Source organism: Mirounga angustirostris, unplaced genomic scaffold (assembly GCF_029215605.1).
Source record: "Mirounga angustirostris isolate CCGP_5_RB_7025 unplaced genomic scaffold, mMirAng1.0.hap1 SCAF_5, whole genome shotgun sequence".
Taxonomy (NCBI): domain Eukaryota; kingdom Metazoa; phylum Chordata; class Mammalia; order Carnivora; family Phocidae; genus Mirounga; species Mirounga angustirostris.
The window spans coordinates 86,955,303-86,977,003 of record NW_026991713.1 but is presented as its reverse complement, the minus strand read 5'-3'; the positions used below and the strand labels follow the sequence as shown (position 1 = coordinate 86,977,003).

Sequence of the window (21,701 nt, the reverse complement as noted above, 5' to 3'; positions counted from 1 at the left end):
ATGGGAAGCCTGCTTCTCCCTCCCCCACTCCCCCTGCTTGTGTTCCCTCTCTCGCTGTGTCTCTCTCTGTCAAACAAATAAATAAAATCTTTAAAAAAAAAAAAAAGGATATCTATGCATTCATTAGCAATATAAAGTTTAGGTTTCCTTTTTAATATCTACCTAAATGGAATCAAGCTATATAAAGTTTTTGAGCCATGTATCTTTCACTCGTTGTTTTCAGATTTATCCACCTTGTTCCATGTGGTTATGATTTGTTTCCATTGTTATATGGTACTCAATTAGATCAAAGAACCTCTATGTATTTATCTATTCTACTGTTGATGTATACTTGAGCTAATATCAAGAATTTTTCTAGGGTATATACCTAGGGTCATAGACCCTTTTCTAATAGGGTCACATGTATTTCATAACAGATGAGAGTTCCCATTGCCCCATTTTCTCACCAACGTGTGGTACAGTCCAACCTTTTAAAATTTTGCCTAAAGAGGTGTATGTTTTGATCATATTTCAGTTTTAATTTTCATTTCCCTGAATATGAAAATTCATTATTCTTTACTTTTTAAAATAAAACATCAAACTGTCAATCTTTTTATTCCTGAAGTATTATTTATTTTTTAATTATGTTCAATTAGCCAGCATATAGTACATCATTAGTTTTTGATGTAGTGTTCAATGATTGATTATTTGTGTATAACACCCAGTGCTCATCCAAACACGTGCCCTCCTTTATACCTATCACCTAGTTACCCCACCCCCTCCCTTCTGTAACCCTCAGTTTATTTCCCAGAATCCAGAGTCTCCCATGGTTTGTCTCCCTCTCTGATTTCTTCCCATTCAATATTCCCTCCCCTTCCCCATGGTCCTCTGCGCTATTCCTTATGTTCCACATATGATTAAAACCATATGATAATTGTCTTTATCTGCTTGCTTTTTTCACTTAGCATAATCCTCTCCAGTTCCACCCATGTCAATGCAAATGGTAGGTATTCATACTTTCTGATGGCTGAGTAATACTCCATTGTATATATGAACCACATCTTCTTTATCCATTCATCTGTTGAAGGATGTCTCGGCTCCTTCCACAGTTTGGTAATTGTGGACACTGCTGCTATGAACACTGGGGTCCCTTCTTTTCACTACATCTGTATCTTTGGGGTAATTATCTAGTAGTGCAATTGCTGGGTCATAGGGTAACTCTATTTTTAATGTCTTGAAGAACCTCCACACTGTTTTCCAGAGTGGCTATACAAGCTTGCATTCCCACCAACAGTGTAAGAGGGTTCCCCTTTCTCCACTTCCTCACCAACATTTGCTGTTTCCTGTCTTGTTAATTTTTGCCATTCTAACTGGTGTATCTCATTGTGGTTTTGATTTGTATTTCCCTGATGTCTAGTGATGTTGAGCCTTTTTTCATGTGTCTGTTAGCCATTTGTATGTCTTCCTTGGAGAAGGGTCTGTTCATGTCTTCTGCCCATTTCTTGACTGGATTATTTGTTTTTTGGGTGTTGAGTTTGATAAACTGTCCTTTTTTATGATATATATATATAGTCAGACTTCTCATCCATTTTCTACATTACCTTATCTTTTTCAAATAGATTCATGGGAACTACTTATATATTTACTCATCATTTGATTATGTGTATTGTAAATATTTCCTTTTAGCTGGTGGCTTGTCTTTCCACCTTCATTATGGTTTGTATTTATTAAATTAACTATCCAGAAGTTTAATTGACATAAAATAAAACACACTCATGTTAACCATATAGTTTGACTAGTTTTGAAAATGTATATGCCTATGTAACCACCACAGAAATCAAGATATAAAATATTTCCATCACACCCAAAAGTGCCCAACTGCTTTTTTGCAGGTAATATCTTCCATCCTAGATACCATGCAACCCAAGATATATGGATTTTCTTTGCCTTGAACTCCAGTAGAATTTTACTATTAAGTGATAAGAACAGGACTCTTGGTTTTTGTTAATCTTAAGGAGAATGTTACAGTCCTTTACCAACTGAGTAAGAAGTTATTTGGAGTTTATGTAGTTTTGGCATGAAGTTAGTTGCCCTTTACTAGGTTGAAGAAGTTTCCTTCTATTCCTCGTTCGCTAGGAGTTTATATTGTAGATGGGTGATAAATTTTGTCAAATGCCTTTTCTGTATCAATACAGATAGGCATATGGTTTTTGTCATTATTCCTTTCAAATTTTAAAAATATTTTTGCATTACTGGGATTAACCATACTTGTGAAAATTTAAAACTTTTTATCTGGCTTCAATTGGTTAATATTTTGTTAAGGGTATTTGCATTTATATTGATGAGATACATCAGTCTGTATTTTTATTTTGTTGTAATGTTGTAGTTTGATTTTGATGTTGGAGTAGTACAGGACTTATAAATTGAGAGATATTCCATTTCAGTATATTCTGAAAGAATTTGAGATTTGATTTGATTTCTTCCTTAAATGTTTGATAAAATTTACCAATGAAATCATCTTTTCTGAGTTTTCCTTGTGGCAAGGATTTTAGTTATAAATTCAATTTCTTTAATTCACATAAAACTACTCAAATGTTAAAGCCATCAACTTCCCTCTAAAGCTTAGCGGCATCCCACAAATTTTGATATGCTGGCCATTATTTCTTTAAATATCTCTTAACCCCATTCTTATGTCTCTAGAACTACAACTGCATATGTGACTTTGACAGCTCTTAGATGTCATGTGTTAGTTTTTCTCCCCACTGTTTTCTTCCCTTCATGTTTCATTTAGGATAATTTCTCTTGACATATCTTCAATTTCACTGATAATTTCCCTAGCTATGTTCAATCTGCTGATGAGCCCACTGAAGGAATTCAGCTCTAATATCACATATATTTTTATATTTCTATCATTTAAATTTGCTTTTCTACATAGTTTCCATCTCTGTGTTGAAGTTCCCCATCTGATCATGCATGTTGTCCATATTTTCTCCTAGATCCTGTAACATGTTAATTATAGTTATTTTAAAGTCCTTATCTGATTATTCCAACATCTAGGTCATATATAGATTTGTCAATTGTTTCATCTACTGACAATGGGTTATTGTATCTTGCTTTTTTATACAAATTGTAATTTTTGATTGAGTGCTAAACATCGCATGGAGAATAGTAGAGAATGAGGTAAATTTAATTCACAACTGCAAATGGGCAATGTTCTTCTTCAGTTATGCTACTACTATGCATGGCTGATATAATCCAGTCAAGATTTGTGCTTTATTTGTGTTTTATTATCATTATCGTAGGGCACTTCACACTTCAAATTCCTTCAAATAGTGGTTAGCCACTATTACCTGTACTTAGAGTGGGGCTTGTGCTGCCAGAATTTTTTCCTCAGTATTCCTGCTTCACTTTCAGCTTTCAACAGCCCCTGCTCGCCTATGCCACAGAGATAGTCCCTATCAATACTCTTGTCTCTCCCCCGGCACTACTCTGCTCTTTGTTTATTATTCAAAATAGACTCATCCTCTGTAGTAAGGTAAAGGGAGGTCTGTGTTGTAATGATCAGTCACAGCCATAGGCAGACTGTGTTCTACTGTCTCGAGATTGGAACTTTCTGAGAATCCCTGCCCCTCCACATGGCAGCCAAACTGTGCCTTATATCTGTGGTTAATCTTATACAGAAGATGATTTTCTGCCCTTTCTGACACCGGTAGCTGGCCTGTGATTGGTATCAATGTAGGATCCTGACTCAAGACAGAGTATCCTTCCCCTTCCCCATGGGCCAAAGGTTTTTACTTTGACTTTCCCCTCACTGGCAAAGGATCTTCAGCTATGTCTACCTCTAACCCACAGGGAGACTGCTTTGCTTTCTCTCCCTTTCCCCACAAAGTAAGATTTTTTTGCCTGGGATCAGGGTGACAGAGAGTGTTCTGCCCTTTTAATGTTTTAATTTTCCTAGTACCAGCAACCAGCAGCATAAGACTTTTGCTTCTTGTTAGAGAAGGCTCCACAGAAATGGACAGGCCTTTGTGCCTGTGTCCCAGAAACAACTGATCATCTGTTACATACTGGACCACTAAATGGACCTTCATTTTCCTGAACAATATTTCCCCTAAACAGCTGGTAAGCATCCATGGAAAAGAGCTTAAATAATGATTGTAAACTCTCCTTATGTTATAAACTCCCAGATATTCCAAACTGACATGCTAGCTCATACCTGGCCCTTTAAGAATTTGTTGTAATTTTAGTTAATTTATTCTTACCCTCTTGTATAGTGGTCACCTCTTTCTCCTGTGCTCTGCTAAAGGTCAAAGACTTTGTATGCCCCATCTCTCCTTGGAGGGGCCTATCATTCTTTGGAATCCAATATATTTGGTCACTTGTGACCTCAAATCTCTAATGAGGTCAGGAAAAATTATGATTTTTGTATATTATCTGCCTTTTTTCATTGCAACGGTGTGACCAAATATCTATATTTTAAGCTGAAATGGAACTCCAAAGACTAATTTTTTTAAAATTTTTTTTATTGTTATGTTAATCCCCATACATTACATCATTAGTTTTAGATGTAGTGTTCCATGATTCATTGTTTGTGCAGAACGTGCCCTCCTCAATACCCATCACCAGGCTAACCCATCCTCCCACCCCCCTCCCCTCTAGAACCCTCAGTTTGTTTTTCAGAGTCCATTGTCTCTCATGGTTCGTCTACCCCTCCGATTTCCCCCCCTTCATTCTTCCCCTCCTGCTACCTTCTTCTTTTTTTTTTTCTTAACATATATTGCATTATTTGTTTCAGAGGTACAGATCTGAGATTCAACAGTCCAAAGACTAATTTTTAAAAGATTTTATTTTTAAGTAATCTCTACACCCAACATAGGTCTCAAGCCCACAACTCTGAGATCAAGAGTCACATGCTTTCTGACTGAGCCAGCCAGGCACCCCTCCAAAGACTATTTTTAATCTTTAAGGAACAAACAATTTATAATAGCAATAACTAGTTCATCTGGAACAAAAATAATTCTAACTTCTCAATTTGTCTCCAAACTCATTAATTGAATTTGGCAATTTTCAGTGTGTAAATATAAGCAGAAATTCACTAAGGTTTATATAAAACTTGGAAAATGGCAAGCTCTTACATGGCTGTTCCTTTGGTCTCCATCACAGCTAAATAACAGTGGGGAGGAAAGGATATGTTGTTTTGTTTTGTTTTGTCTTCCAGAAAGATGCAGAGGAGAAAAGTTGTCACCAATCTTCCCCAATGTTCAAAATACTTTTAGGATATGCTTAATATCTAAAGTATTAAAATGCTGCTCCTCAGAGTCCATGATACATCAAATATTTCCTAAAATAGGCTTGGAATATACCACATAAAATAACAAAAGTGCATTATTGTCAGTTTTCACTAACCCAAAGAGTCACAAAGATAGAAAGAATTTAGAGGTAGTCCAGTTCAAATCCTATGTAATGCAAAAATCTCTCGACATTCCTGACTGTTTGCATACCTGTAATGTGAAGGAACCCTCTACTGACAGGACAGTCTCTCAAATTTTGAACAAATAATTTTTACAAAGATTTTCCTCATACTGAGTCAAAATGAGTGTCTCTAAGTTTCCAACCATTTGTTCTAATTTATCATTCTAGAGCTACTTACAGTACATCTAATCACCTTTTCACTTAAACAGCCTTCAAATACTTGGAAATAGTTATCATGTTTCCTTTTCCTTCTTTTTCTTCCAAGCTAAAGTTTCCTAGTACCATCAACTACCTTTAGTTTATGTCCATTAAACTATAGTCTTCTGGCTCAGGTCTCAACACTGTGTGCTCCATCTGTGACCCAAACTCCCTTCTCCATCACGTAATATTAGATGTTCTGAAATGTTACATGCTCAACGTTCAATTTTTCTTTCCTCCATAGTCTCTTTTTAGACAGTCATATCTAAATTCTTGGCGAGGTGTCACCTCTATGAAAATTATGGTCAAATTTAGTTTTATTTTCACTTGAAATCAGATGCTAATGCATGTTTCATACCTGTAGAATCTCTCATATGGCGGATCAGCCATAATAGGATTTGTAAATTTTAGGCTGATTATTCCCCTTCTATGAGGGTTTGTGTGTGTGTGTGTGCACGCGCACATGCACACATATACCCATGTGTGTTTATATTAGAGGAAACTCCAGGGTTTTGGAATTTAGAAAAGTGTTTCCATAGAGCAGTTTTGCATTTGTTTCTGCCTGGGTCCAAAATTGTCACTATATTCTGGAACAATTTTTTGGCATAAATTCCTGCCATAGTATAAATCCATACTTCCCAGCTACACATAGAGTTTTTCAGGTAGTCATTGTCCTCACCCAAAGCTCCTGGGTAAAGAGAGCCTTTCTCAAAAGCTCTCTTGGTCAGTAGGCATAGTTTTTCTCCCACCTTTTGCAGGTGACAGTCTATCCAGTGTCAGGGGTTTATTCAGAGATTTCAGCTCCAGATCTGCTCCTTTCCCTACTTCCCCCTACTGGTTTAGACTAAAATCTCAGCACTTGTCCCATCTTGAGCAGTAAACACCAGTCGTTAAACCTGAAGGCCTAAATCTAATCTGGTATTTCCCTCAGGCCATTGTAGCATCAATGTTGAAGACACTGCTCTGGCTTTAAGTTCCCTCTTTAAATTTCTGTCACCCAGAAATGTATCCTTTGTTTTGAGCTAAGCTATACATTTACACTTTTTTCTTACAGTTCATCTAGTGTTTATATGAGCATGTGTTCTGTGTGTGTGTGTTTTCTCAATCCAACAGTTGGCAGAGCTAGAATCTCATTGCATTTCCCAATATCTGGAGGTTGTGTCTGCTTGGTTGTTGCTGTGGAAGGTCAAGCTTTGCATATCAAAAGTCACATGCATCATAATCTCATCAAAAATCTTACCAACATTTGTTGCCTTAATTAATGGCACCCTATCTTCTTGGTTTCCCAAGCATAAAATTTTAGAATCATTTAAATCCAAACTTTCTGTTGGCCCACACATCCAACTAATCATCAAGTTAATTCTACTATTAGAATAATTCACATAGCATATTCTAGCAATCTCAGTGATTCAGGAATGTAATGAATATAATATTTATCTTTCAGAATTTGAGGAAGATTAAATGAGATAAATAGATCAGATATGAAGCACTTCAAGACTAGAGTTAAGAGATGGAGTAAATTAGCTACTCACTGACCCAAGTCAACTCAGCATTTGCATTTTAATTAGTAATATTTTAAGGATTTCCTCAAATTCACATCACACATCTACTTCAAATGTATGAATGAAAACTAAACATAGCACTAATACATGCCCTTCTTACAGCTTTTATTACCTTTTAGTTTTTATTTTATTGGTTATATGGAGATGTACAGTGTCTGATTTCTCATATAAACTGAAAAATTTGTGTGAATGAGTAAAAATAAAAAATGAATTAATTAACTAAAATTTAACCCTTATTCTCTGCCAGACACGTTTTCATATTTCATCTTATTTAATCATTATAGCAGCCCTATAATTAATTATTATTTTTCCAATTTTACAGAAAAGAAAACTTAGATCCACAGAAGTTAATTAGATAATAGTCGCAGGTACAAATGGAGCAGAACCAGGATTTTAACACAGATAACCTTACTGGAGAGCTGAAAACAAAGTCTACTATACTGTTTGGAATGAGTATATTAATAGTATATCAATAGTTGGGTTGCTCTTCTTTAGGAAAGTCTAACTTGTCAAGTCCAGTTTCAGATGTCATATCCAGAACTAAACTCCTATTCAGATTATACACATGGAAAATGTGGTGGGGATATTAACTTCCTATTTATGGAGAGTATATGGCTTTCAATTTAATTAAAAATGAAGTAGATCTGCTGTCAGTCATGTCACAATGTTGACTCATATTGAGTTCAAATGCAAATAAAACAACTGGCTTTTTCCATATGAATTACTCATAAATTTTTCTTCTCCATGTTATAATTGAGTAGTTGTGTTTTTTTAATATGGAAAAGATTTAAGATATATTCCAAATAAATTGCATCTTCTTATTTTTCATCCATAGCAAAATGTAGATAATATTATTGAAGAAGTAAAAAATATATGCAGTGTTCTGGGGTGTGTGGAGACCAAACAAATTACAGATGCTGTAAATGAACTACGTCTAATTCTTCAGAGAAAAACAGAGGTAAATATACTCATTTATTAGACAGTAATTATTTTAAACCCGAGTTCAATAATTAAGAAAAGTGAAAGAATTTTGAGTAAGTACTGTGTGTTTGTGTGTATGTGTCTGTGTATGTGTTTGCACACATATATTTCAATCATTTGGGGCTAATGGAAACTTGATTCTATACCAAAAGGATTTAATTAAATTAAAAGGAAATTTCTTACACCTTTGAAGTTTGTAACTGCAATATACTTTCCAAGTGAGACCGAAATCAATCCTACCATTCTACCTAGAGGAATACATTTATATAATAACATTCACAGGCAAGTGTTTATATAGACTATTAATGGGTCTCATGTGCACCAGTATATGCAGGGGCAAGTATCCATGCTTACATGGACAAGCACATATACAGGAAAGAAAAGACTAGTTTTTGTGCTATCTTTTGCTGAATTTGCAATGCACACTGCTTATATGATCCCAAAGCATGCAATAATATCCTGTTTCCTTCAGTTTAAAATATAACTATTAGGTGATTTTTTTTTTTAAATCTCAGAAATCTGATGTAGAATTACATGTGTAATTATTGTCCAAGAAAAAGATTAGTATATTTGGTCACAATAAATCCATTCAATCTTGTTATTAGTTTAGCAAATGATGAAGCAGAAAGATATGATGATGATAATAATAACTAATACTTGATAGTGCATTGCAATAATAAAATAGTTTCACTTATTTATTATTTCATTTTTATTTTATTTCAATGCATCCTCATATCAATGCCATGAAGTTGGTATTTTAATGTTAATTTTATTATTAAAATCTGATGCTTAGAATGTTTATGTACAGAGGATTAATAAGTGGCAAAATAGAGATTTGAACCCAGGCCTCTTCCTCAATATATGTGAAACTTCATAGCAGAGAGTGATTACATGTATTCCTTATCTGTATGGAAAGGAACAGCACAGACTACCTTGAATATGCCAGGCTTCTTCTGTAAAATTGGAACAATAATAATTAATTATAGGGTTGCTATAATGATTAAATAAGATAAAATGTGAAAAAGTGACTGACAGCCTCTTCCTCAATATATATGAAACTTCATAACAGAGAGTGATTACATGCATTCCTTATCTGCATGGAAAGGAACAGCACAGACTACCTTGAATATGCCAGGCTTGAAATTTCAAAAAGATTGATTTAGAAAGTGGACAATTATATTAGTATATATAAATCATCATCATTGTTTCAAATAGATGACTATGAAAAAAATCAGTAATTTCTTAATGTCTTTTATAAGTCTTATTTTAACTAGAGCTTGTTTTTGTAATTAGAGAGTAATAATAAATATAGAAATTTAAATACCTTGTTCACATTACATAGTGACAGTGATGACTCAGGAGCAGTGGAATCATCCTATCAAAAGATTTTCCAGATAAACATCCATTAAAAGCTAAAATCCCAAAGCAAAGAAGAAATCAAAATTTAAAAAATATAATCAATAAATACCAAAATTTGATGTCTGAAATTAATAACTATTTATTTTATTACATTTTTCTTAAAGGGAAAATATCTACTCTTATACCTTCCAATTATAGAAGAAAATGAAATAACTATGTAGTCTCCAAAGCTGTTTTTATATGTACATTTTAATATTCATGGTCTTCTTAAATGATAACAAGGTAAAAAATTTGAAGTGATCACATTTAATCTGGTCATATTTTTTACTCTGTGTCAGAGTGGTAAAATTATACATAGTCTTGAAAAGCCTATCATCAGTATGATGTGAAAATAAGTATTTTGATGAACTCAAAAACTTAAGAATTATATGATGCTAAGAGCTTTTCTTTGTGTATAACCCAGTTATACACAAACAATGAATCATGGAACACTACATCAAAAACTAATGATATAATGTATGGCGATTAACATAATAAAATAAAATAAAATAAAAAGAATTTATATTAATATATTGAAAAAAAAAAGAAGAGCTTTCCAATAGCTAAAGTTAAGTCAGGATAACAAGATAGTGAGAGTTAACTTTCAACAAGCTACTAGTTTCTCTTAGATGATCACATTTGGGAGACAGTATAAGCTGATGATAAAATACAAAGAGTTTAGGGTCATGCAAATATGACTTGAACTCAATATCTACCAGTTTTTAGCTGAACATCCTTGGGAAAATTAACTCACATCTCTGAGTTTCAGCTTTCCTCACTGCATGTATGCATGCATAAAAAACTAACTAAATAAATAAATAATAACAGAATTTGCAGGGTTTCTATGAGCATTACAAATAATGTTAATAAAGGTCCAGATGATAGTGTTTCTTGCATGAGTCATTATTATAACTGGAGGTAGTGGGGATGGTGCTGGTGGTAGTTTTGGAGACTCCTTCCCATTAGCCAACATGAAGGTTTTAATTTGCACAAGCACCACTTAGGTTCTCGTTTTCTCACAACCATTGATTATAGCCAGCCTCATGACTGATGTGAGCCTTTGCCAGAGGAGGAGACCACATGCATGAATGTGGGCACATGTCTTTCCATCTGTTAAGACCACTTGGTTGTGCTTCAATTTTTATGTCCGGCTTTCAGTGAATCAGTACAAACAAAAAACTGATCAAAGAATGAGGAAAATCTAATTTTAGGATAAAACAGTTCTAATGCTATTAAAATATTACTAGATACAAAAAGCTTTATCTTTAAAACACTCATTTTCTGAAACTCCCTAAAAGAACAAAAATAACAATTTTCTTAGAAATATCAAAACTTCAATATAGTTGAAGCCAAAAGAATCCTTCAAAGAAAAACTGAGTATTTCCTAGGAAAGCTATGAACAATTATAATTCTCAAAAAAAGCTCATATTCACATTTCACATTTCTTATCTACTTATGAGCACTAAATTATATGTGATTATTGACACATAAAAATAGAGTTAACAATCACGAGTTTTATTTCATATATGTCAATGGCAAAAAATAGTTTAATACCCCTTAATAAGCAGATTCTTATTTTGAATACACTTTAAAAGTTCACTTATTCTAACCTTCATTCAAACTTTTTGTTCATCTCTTTCTCTAACCTAACCATGAGCCCACCTATATAAGAATGTTGGTACAAATAGTAAGCACATTTTTCAGAATTCGTGTAGTAACCAACTGCAGTTAACAATGCCAAAGTATCTACAGTGTGTCTACCCACCATGAACCTAAGATTAAAGAAATACTGAGAAAAATTAATCTTCTGCCAACAAACTCAAATTTGAGAAGCTTTCCTTTCCCTTGGCTGCATTTTTTGGTCAACTTGCAAGAGACTATTTCCTGCCATACAGAGAAGTAATTAGGTATTTATTAAATGTAAGTTTTAGCAAGATGATGAATTATATCACAAATACAGTTATACTCTCGCTCATGCTCTCACTCAGCATTGGAAACAATTTTCCATCCTTCAAAATTATATTCCAGAATCTAACATAATATATTTCCATTACATGTTCATACAATAAATGAAACACAAAGTGAAAAATATGGTCTTACACATTGTGCTGTAGGTGGATGTCATGGTGATTTTAAACTACAAGTTTATATTTCTGAATAAATTGAATTCTAGTGAAGTCAGGCTAACATATTTAATAGTCTCACCCACATGGATGGGGTGAAGATCTTATGTGTAGTTACTAAGCCTAGTGGTTGAAACTATGCTCCAGTGAAATATTATACCTAAGAGAAATGCTTCTGAAAAGGTTCATGTGAACAATGCTTTTAAGTGAAAAGCTGTATATAAATTTAATTACATTTTAAACATGATACAAGTGTTTTCTCTCCAAAGGAATATTGTAGCAAGTTCTTTGTTACAAGAAAACAATTATTCCTCAGTTTGTTTGAGAAACTGAGCTTTCATTAATTAAAAGAAAACTTGTCCAAGCAAAATTTTTTTAAAAATTAGCATTAGTTTAAATGGATCATATTAGGAAATGTTTTTGCTTTTGTACTGAAACCTTATTTTTAGTGAATCTGTGAATCACCTTATATAGGTTTTGTGATAATGAGTTTATCACCAGTGATTCCTAAACCAATAAAGTAATTTTAGGCCTCTGACAAATATAAATGCAAATAAACAAACAAGCAAATAAATAAATAAAACCATACCAATGGAAGTGAACAAAAATGACAATAAAAAATAAGATTTCAGGTAGTACTTTTTTAAAAAATTTAAAATGATATGGTCACCAGTGTTTTACTATCAGTTTTTTAAAAATCTCCTAAGAATAAATAAAAAATGAAACCATATCATGAGTCTGTATAATTTTGCCCACGTCCATCCAGCCCTCTTTTCATTGCAGCCCAAAATTGCAATTGAATAACTGCTAATAATAAGAACTGGACATATTAAACAGAGAATTAAAATGCACTTATTTCAAAAAATCATTCACTGCTGTGAAAAGGGAATTGAGGTTAGCCAATATATACAGAACTTTTCTAATAATACTAAATAGGCTTAACTTATTCTAAATTTTTTTCAGTCAAAAATCTAGACTGTTTACTAAAATATTCAGAAGGCTTTTCTTTCATCTTACAATTTAGCTTCCTTCTGTTTATGAAGCAACACTGATATATGACACCAATAAATATTTCGTGTTTTTACCATGCCAGAGAAATTTTAGTGTTTAGATCTGGATATTATCAGTTTGATTGTTTTGTGAATTTGTTTTCTAAATAACAATTGTATCTTTGCACTTATTTTTCTTTTTCAGAATTTTCATCAAAATTCAGAGACTTCAGCAAAAGGTAAAACATACATGTACCCACATTAAAAAAAAAAAGTTATAGAACCCAAAATAATTTATTGTTTTTTCAATTATTCATCCAAATATAAAGGTAACACATACACAGAAATATTTTTTGAAGTGAAAATGCTTTGCTAAAACTCTTTTTACTGATGGAAATGATTATTCTACAAGTGAATAAAAATCCACTCTCTAAACTTCTAGCCTGACATTTTTAAGAAATGGGAAAAGTCAAGAGATCTATAAAAATGAAAGGAATACTGAAAATATTCTTATAACTATTCCAAGAAACTATAAAATTTTATTTAGCTAATTATATGTTGATGCAAGAAGAGTCAGAAAAGTAGCAGATGTCTTTCTTCAAAGTCACCAATTTCAGATTTAAATTCAAACTCTATTTGAAAGACCAATCTAACATAATATGTAGGAGGATTAGGTTCTGGAATAATTAGTGTTCACAGAGGCTCTGAGCCTATAAAACTGCAAGCCGCAGAAGGACTTCTCCTCTACAGAAAATAGTGGATGAATAATAGTATGATATAGAGCAAAGAACCCAGCTTTTGGAATCTGGTTAATTTCAACTCTGCCACTTTTTGACTCTTTGTGATCTTAAAGAATTCTTTGATCCTAAGTTTCCCTAATATGTATATAAGTCATGATAGTATTTAATGTGCAGGATGTGGTCAGAGTTGTTCCTGTTTGCAAAAGTAAATGGTATTTGGCATATCAACACTCTAAGTACCTTCAAGGAAACTGACCCACGGAAGTTCAACTCACACTCTAGGTGTAGAGGTCATAGTGAAGTGCAAATGATAACCCCAACCTGCCTTCCAAGCCTTAATCGTTTTGGTGAGAAAGTTATGGACAGAGGGATATCTTCTCAAATCTAATTCCCACCACTCAAAAGAAGACACAATTACATTTGAAGAACTCCACTTCACATCACAGAGGAAAATGGGATGGCAGAGGGCATGGAGAAAAAAACAAATTGCTAGTGCAAAAATCCCTATTCCAGGCATTCATAAAACTCTAGAATATCATAAACGAAAGGGAAAGATAGACACCCCCTAAAAATATCACTAACCGAGTCCAAGTGATAGAATGAGGAGTCAACAAGCTGGAGGTATGCTTATACGGAATTGGACCTCTGAATAAAATGCCCTTATCCCATATTCCTCAGGGGTTGAGATATAAGATCCCACAAAACTATGTAGGAATGTTCCCAAAGGTTTATATTCAATGCTAAGTCATCACAGATTCTAATTAATGTATTTGAATCAAATATATATTGCCACTGTTTCTCAATTTTATGATACTATAACTCTTTTCTCAGACTAAAATCAGGTGTGATAAACATTATTACTCCATATTTCACCACCAAGCCCAGTATCTTGTGTCCCTAGTACATTTCTGAGGATATCTGAAATGTACTCTTCATCCAGAATTCTGATAGTAAAGCATAATGCATAAGCACACATCTCTATATTACCTCAAAAAAGCAAATTATAACCAAGAACTGTATTTCTGCACAAGAAATCAAGAGTAATTTTTGAGTAATTATCCAAATAATTAAGATTTCCCAAAATACATGCTGGGGCTTGAATTAATAAGATCTCTGAACCAACTTCATGATTTATTTTAGATGTGTATTCATTTGCACAAGATTGGGGAATTAACAAGAAGTTTGTTACTTCCCTGCTTCAGAGTACCAACAGCACAATGTGGGGACCTGGGAAACATGCTTCTATAAATTTATAATTCCCTGCCTCTGTTGGTCAGGAGAATCTCTGTTGGTTGGCCTCCAGAGTTTGATGAATCCTATGCTGCTTTACTCTTCTGTTTTATTAATTGCTACTGCTGATTTCCCAGAGAATTTTAATTAGAGCTCTTTCATGCTGCTTGTCCCCTCAGACTGTTTCAACAAAGGACACCATTTTAAGTAAAAATTTGGCCATCTTATAAATTTTGTACAAATTTATGAATAACTAAGTGAATAATAGCATGTGTTGAACAACAACAACAACAACAACAACAAATTTAATTATGGACAGACCTACTGAGCGGCAGGATGTGGGAAGAAGTCCCATGCTGAAAATAGCCTGTTTTTTTGAGTAGCCAAATTGTCTGGTATTGGAACGCTGCAGACTAATGGAGGAAAAAGCTGGCTCTTTGTATTAATTTTCTTTGCAAAACAACTAGAGACTACAAGCAATTTATGCTTCAGAAACAACTTGATGAGGAAGTGCATGTGATTGAAAAAAACAACAGCACTATTGTGTGCCTTGACTTGGCGTGCATCAAATCACATCAGATCACATCAAATCACGGTCATTTTTTTAAGAACGAATTTTCTAACGGTGTGCTTACTCGTTCTCTCGATGACTCCTCAGCGGCCTGGGGTTCAGTCACAGCGCTCTTCTCGGAGTTGTGGGCGCGCCCCGCTCAGGCGCAGAGGTGCGCCAAGCCCGCCGCCACCGTGGGCGGGGCGGTGTGCCACAGGGGTGTCGGGACCACATCTGGGACAGATGAGAGCAACGTCCTGGTCAGCGTGTGGAAGCAGAACCTCGAGTCTGGAGAAGAACTGGGGTCCCAGGCTGGACCACTACAAAGGCAAGGCCACGCAGCCCATCTTCCTCATCAGGTATTCCCAATACCGCGTGGACGCCTCCTCGCAAAAGGATTTCACTACCGACTCCCCTAGGTGGCAAACGCGCTGAGCTAACTGGTGTCCGACTCGCAAGCGTGGCGTTGAAGCTTCAGGAAATCGAGCATTCCTCCATGACTCATGTAATAGAAACCACTGACATCATCAGCAAACACGTGCCAGGAGTCTGCAAAGTCAGCACAGACTTGCTGAGGGAAGGCGCCCCCCTCCAGCCTACGGAGTGGAACCTGCCCAAGTCTCCGCGGAAGCCAGACACGGAGGGTATTACGAAGGCAGAGCCCGAACTGCATCCCAAACTGCATCCACCCAGCAGACGCCAGGCCGCAGAACAGTTCTGGGGCCACGCGCTCTTTCGCAGCCTGGTGTGTCTGGCGCCACGCTTCCTGCACACGGCTGGCTCCGCCTCTCCCTCGGCAGCCGCGGCATTACCCGCGTGGTGGTGCCGCCCACTGGCCAGGTAGCGCTCCGGACCCTCGGGGACACCGAGTTCAGGCCTCCTGACAGGATCGCCCGCTCTCCTCCGCCCTGTGCCTAGTTCAGTGGGTTCCACGAAAGAACCGCAGAGTCCTTCTCCGTCTTCCCGCCACCACGGGCTAAGCTGCGGTTCCATGTCATTTCTCCAGGACGTAGTGGCGGAAAAGTAGAAATATCTAAAATGTGGCCTCTCCGCATGTTTTCCTGGCCCAGGATGGGAAAGGATAGCATTCAGATCAGACCAGCCTGATTTCTTTCTCAGGGTTTTCTGCCTTCGCTTGTCTACCAGAACGAACCTGTAGGATTTAAGGAGCCTATTTTGGGGATTGGTCGAAGGCTGACAGATGTTGTGTGAGGACGATGGACAGATTCACACCGAGGGGTCTTTGACCATGACCACAGCGAGCTGTGCGAACCCTCCGGAGACTCCTTCGGCCAAGCCCGTCAAGGCATGAGGACTCCGCGGAGGGCACCAGAGCTTCCATTCACAACTTCACTTCAGACTGTCTTTTCATTTCCTAAACCCTTTTATCGCTTAAGTATTTGTCGAAGATATTCCTGATCTGGCTCAAAAAATAATAATGATTGAGCTTTTACATTTGAGTTTACTCATTTAACTCTTGAAACACTACTATAGTGGAATATTAAAAACAATCACAAGTGAGCATATTAAAGTATATGCATATTAATGCATACAAAATGTCAGTGGTGAGAATTATTCACTGGCCCCGCTAAGAAGTCTGACACTGAACTCCACCCGTGGGATAACGTTCATCATCCTCAAAAGCTTCTCCATTGTAATGGCGTCATCTTTCCTGATTTTGATTCAGAGTTCACAACCTGTACTACCTGGTCCCTTTCATCAGTCTTTTCTTCCTTCCTCTCAGGTAGGAATTTTTCCAGGGAAGAGAATTTATTGGGAGAACGAAAGCCAGGAAAGTTTACCTTAAATTCAGTGATTAGGTCTTTTCATATGGTCTAGGATATATTGGTATGCCTTTATTTAGTACACACTTAGAGCTATTAGCCCCTGTACTTAGTCTTTTTTTTTTTTTTTTTTTTCATTTTCTTCCTTCATGACAAGTTACTTTTAGGAATAATCAATAAACCCCTCTTAAAAAACTAATAGTAAAACTTAAGGCTTTGATTTTGAAGAGATTTAGTAAGCATCATAAATCTTTCATTTCAGGCTTATTTCAGATCCAACCAGGTACTATTACTGTTCTCTTTTTACAGCAGCACAATGTATATGATTAGGGTTCAGTTAATGGTAAGCATCATAGCATTGTCAAATTTATTATGATTAATTTTTAGATGGGACTTGTTTGAAGAACTTACAAGCCATTTAGAAAATCTGTTCCTTGTCTGAAAATTAATTCTAAACAATAATAAACTGGAACAAAAAATACTCCAAATTATAGAATGCCAAATTAGTAATCAAAAACTTTGGTTTATGATTAAAGGCCATGCTTCCAAGATTTCTGCAACTGAAGATATGAAAGCTTATTGATTATATACACTACTATCAGCTAATTCAGGCTGCATACAGATGGCTAATTGGCTTCAGTTGGTGGATGGTCATTTTAATTAAATTTTATTTAAAATTTATCATAAGATATTTCAAAGCTGTAATTCATGGCTTACAATAAATATGGCCCTTCAAAGATGACCCTGATTTCTATCCTTTTTTTCCCCTTAGGCTTGATAGAGAAAGTGACAACTGAACTATCCAGGTCCATCTACCAGCTTATCAATGCCTATTGCTGCAGCTTTTATGCAGATTTCCAGCTTCTAAATGTACCTGATGACATTTCCTATATAAATCCTGGGCTCCATTCCCACCTTAGCTTCACAGTGTATGCAGTTCACAACATTCCAGAGACTTGGGTGCACAGGTGAGTGGTAGTGAGTTTTTCATAAAAATGTTAATTTTTACATGGCTTCTAATTAGAGTATAATTTGTCTTGTTCTTATTTGCAGGAGCAAATATTTTGTAAAAATTTTGAAATTTAACCAGTGCAGATTTATCTTAAAACCATTTTTAAAAACTTCATTTCCAAATGCACATTCCTTTTTCCTCAAGTCTTTTCCCATTCTCCAGATTAAAAATCGCTGCATATTGTCAGTATATCATTAGGGAAACAGAGAATGCTCATCCTATTTAGTGATTGCCCTAATATTTTTTAACATTTGAGTTTAAATGACTAATGCTAATTAATAGAACAGAGAGAGAGAGAGCACACACACAGGGAGTAGTACTTAATAGAAAAGAATCACTCTGATACCTATCAAGTTGTGAGTGGTAGATATTTTATGAAATTAGTACCTTGATTAAGTGGGAATTAGCCAAGAGTTATTTGAGTTACAATGGAAATTAACCACAATTATGCATGGAGCGTTGCTAGATTTTAGGTTGGCTCTATTATGTAGCATTTTTTTGAATAACATAATTAGATTAATATTATAATCATTATTTTAAATTCCTTATAGATTAAATCTATAAGAGAATGTGGATTAAATCAATTAAAGTTAATAAGAGAATAGTAATTTATAAATGGATTTATCGTACCCACCCATTTCGCACCTCAAAGAAGAACTGAAACCATTTCAGTAAAGAGAAAAAATTGCTATATGTATTTTTGCAAGTAACTGACCCGTACAAATAGTTAATTAGAAAGAAAAAAATTACCTTTGTATGTAAAAAACACTACCTGTGTACACATACACATAATTCTTTAAATCCATGAGAGGAGGGGTCCCTGGGTGGTTCAGTTGGTTAAGTGTCTGCCTTCGGCTCAGGTAATGATCTCAGGGTCCTGGGATTCAGCCCTGTGCCTGGCTCCCTGCTCAGTATGGGATCTGCTTATCCCTCTCCCTCTGCCCCTCCCCCCCATTGTGCATGCATGCATCCTCTCTCCCTCTCTCTGTCAAGTAAATAAATAAAATCTTTAAAAATCAATCAATCTATGAGATGAGTATGTAAAAAACACTATACACATACACATATTTCTTTAAATCCATGGGATGATTCTTTTATGCCTTTTCTTTCTTATAAAGGCCTGATGTATAATATAATAAACTGCTACTCTGATGGTTTCTTACAATATTTTAACCATTAGTACATACTTATTAATTTTAATTAACATGGAAAAACTATGTAGCCAGATAAATATGGATAAAGCTACATGCACAAGTCTGCATGTATATATGGTGTGACTGTTGTTTATTTTTTTCTATTTTTTTTTCTATTCTCTGCTTCACTTATTTCTGATGTAATACTTATGATTTTCTTCCTTCATTTAACTTTGGACTTAGTTTGTTCCTCTTTTTCTAGTTCCTTCAATATAAAGTTAGGTTGTTTATTTTTTATACTTCTAATATAGGAATTTATAGTTATCAACTTCTCTCTTAGTACTGCTTTTGCTGCATCTCATAAGTTTTGGTATGGTGTGTGTTCATTTTCATTTGTAACAATATATTTTCTAATTTCCCATTTGAGTTCCTATTTGACCATTGATTATTCAAAAGTGTTAAATTCTATAAATTTGTTAATTTTCCAGTTTTCTTTCTGCTATTGATTTCTAGTTTTATCCCATTGTGGTCAGAAAATACATATGGTATGATTTCAGTCTTTTCAAATTTGTTAAGACTTGTTTTGTGACCTAACACATGATCTATGCTAGAGAATGTTCCATGTGTTCTATAGAAGAATGTGTATTCTCCTGTTATTGGATGGAATGTTCTGTATTTATCTATTAGGTTCAATCTGGTTGTTGTATCCATTATTAAAAGTGGGCTATTGAAATCTATTATTGTGTTGCTGTCTGTTTCTTCCTTCAGTTCTGTCAATGTTTGCTTAATATATTTGCTCCAATTTGGGGTGCATATATATTTACAATTGTTATATCCTCTTGACGAATTCACCCTTTTTATCATTGTATAATGTCCATCTTTATCTCTTGTGACATTTTTTGACTTAAGGTCTATCATGTCTTATGTATGAAAGGCAACCCCTACTGTCTTTTGATTGCCATTTGCATGGAGCATCTTCTTCTGTTCTTTCACTTTCAGCCTATATGTGTCCTTAAATCTAAAGTGAGTCTCTTGTAGGCAGCATGTAATTGGATCTTGTTTTTTTATCCATTCAGCTATGCTATGTCTTTTGATTATGGCATTTACTCCATTTGCATTTAAGGTAACTAATGTGTTTTGTTGATTATTCGTAATGACATACTTTGATTCCTTTATTTTCTTTTGTGTATCTTCTCTAGGTAGGCATTTTCTTTGTAATGACCATAGACCTTATATAAAGCATCTTACATTTAAAACAGCTTCAGTCACTTACAAAAACTCTACTCTTTTTTTCTCCCCTCACCACACTTTATGTTATTGATACCACAAATTACATCATTTTGTTTTACATATTGTTATAATTATAGTTTTTTAATACTTTGCCCTTTACATTCTATACCAGAGTTAAGAGTGGTTCATGCACAATTACTAAAGTATTTTACTGTATTCTGTATTTGTCTACATATTTACCTTTACCAGTGACCTTTGTGCTTTTGTATGCTTTTGTGTTGCTATCTAGCTAGCATATTTTTATTTCAAATTTGAAGACTACCTTTAGCCTTTCTTGTAAATCAGGTCTTGTGGTGATGACATTCCTCAGGTTTTGTTTATCTGGGGAAGTATTTCTTTCTCCTTTATTTTTGAAGGACACTTTTGCCAGATATAATATTCTTGATTAGTAATTTTGACTTTCAGAATTTTGAATATATCATCCCACTCCCTTCTGGCCTGCAAGGGTTCTGCTGAGCAATCTGCTGATGAACTTATAAGATCTCTCTTTTATCTGGTGGGTCACTTTTTTCTAGCTGCTTTCAAAATTCTTTCTTTTTGACTTTTGATAATTTGATTTTAATGTGTTTTAGTGTGGTCTTCTTTGGGCTCATCCTAGTATGGTTTGCGGGGTTTCTTGAATCTGGATGTCAATTTCCTTACACACAATTGAGAACTTTTCAGCTATTATTTCTTTAGATAAGCTTTCTGCCTCTTTTTCTCTATCTTCTCCTCCTGGACTCACATAATGTGTGTATTTGTCTAGTTGATGATGTCCCAGAAGTCCCCTAAGCTTTCTTTACTCTTCTTCATTCTTCTTTCTTTTAGTTCCTCTGATTGGATAACTTCAAATGACTTATCTTTGAGTTCATTGATTCTTCCTTCTGCTTGATCAAGTCTACTCTTGAAACTTTCTAGTGATTTTTTTTTTCAATTCAGTCATTATATTCTTCAGTTCCAAAATTTCTGTGTGGTTCTTTTTAATATTTTTTGTCTCTTTGTTTATAATCTCATTTTGTTCATGCATCATTTTCCCAAGCTTGTTGAACATTTTTATGATGATTATTTTGAGTTTTTTGTCAGGTAATTCATATACTTTGATTTATTTAAGGATGGTTTCTGGAGATTTATTTTATTCCTTTTGTTGGGCCATATTCCCCTCTTTCTTTGTATGCCTTGTTACTTTGTACTGACGTCTGTGCATTTGAAAAAATACAGTTTTATTGATTGGTTTCATACAGAGAAATAATGTCACCAATCAGCACAACTAGAGATTCTGGG

At 34.9% G+C, this 21,701-nt stretch overlaps 1 protein-coding gene and 1 pseudogene across 2 annotated transcripts in view; both read left to right on the top strand.

The window, feature by feature from the left end:
• PIK3C2G (phosphatidylinositol-4-phosphate 3-kinase catalytic subunit type 2 gamma) overlaps positions 1-21,701 on the top strand; it is a 345,844-nt gene that overhangs the window by 52,600 nt on the left and 271,543 nt on the right. For both annotated transcript variants that reach the window (XM_045869235.2, XM_045869225.2), the window contains exons 8-10: positions 8,047-8,169; positions 12,908-12,941; positions 17,779-17,974. In XM_045869235.2, the coding sequence (XP_045725191.1) occupies positions 8,047-8,169; positions 12,908-12,941; positions 17,779-17,974 (353 nt within the window). The remainder of the gene's footprint in view (positions 1-8,046; positions 8,170-12,907; positions 12,942-17,778; positions 17,975-21,701) is intronic.
• LOC123844967 (serine/threonine-protein phosphatase PGAM5, mitochondrial-like) lies at positions 15,156-16,140 on the top strand (annotated as a pseudogene).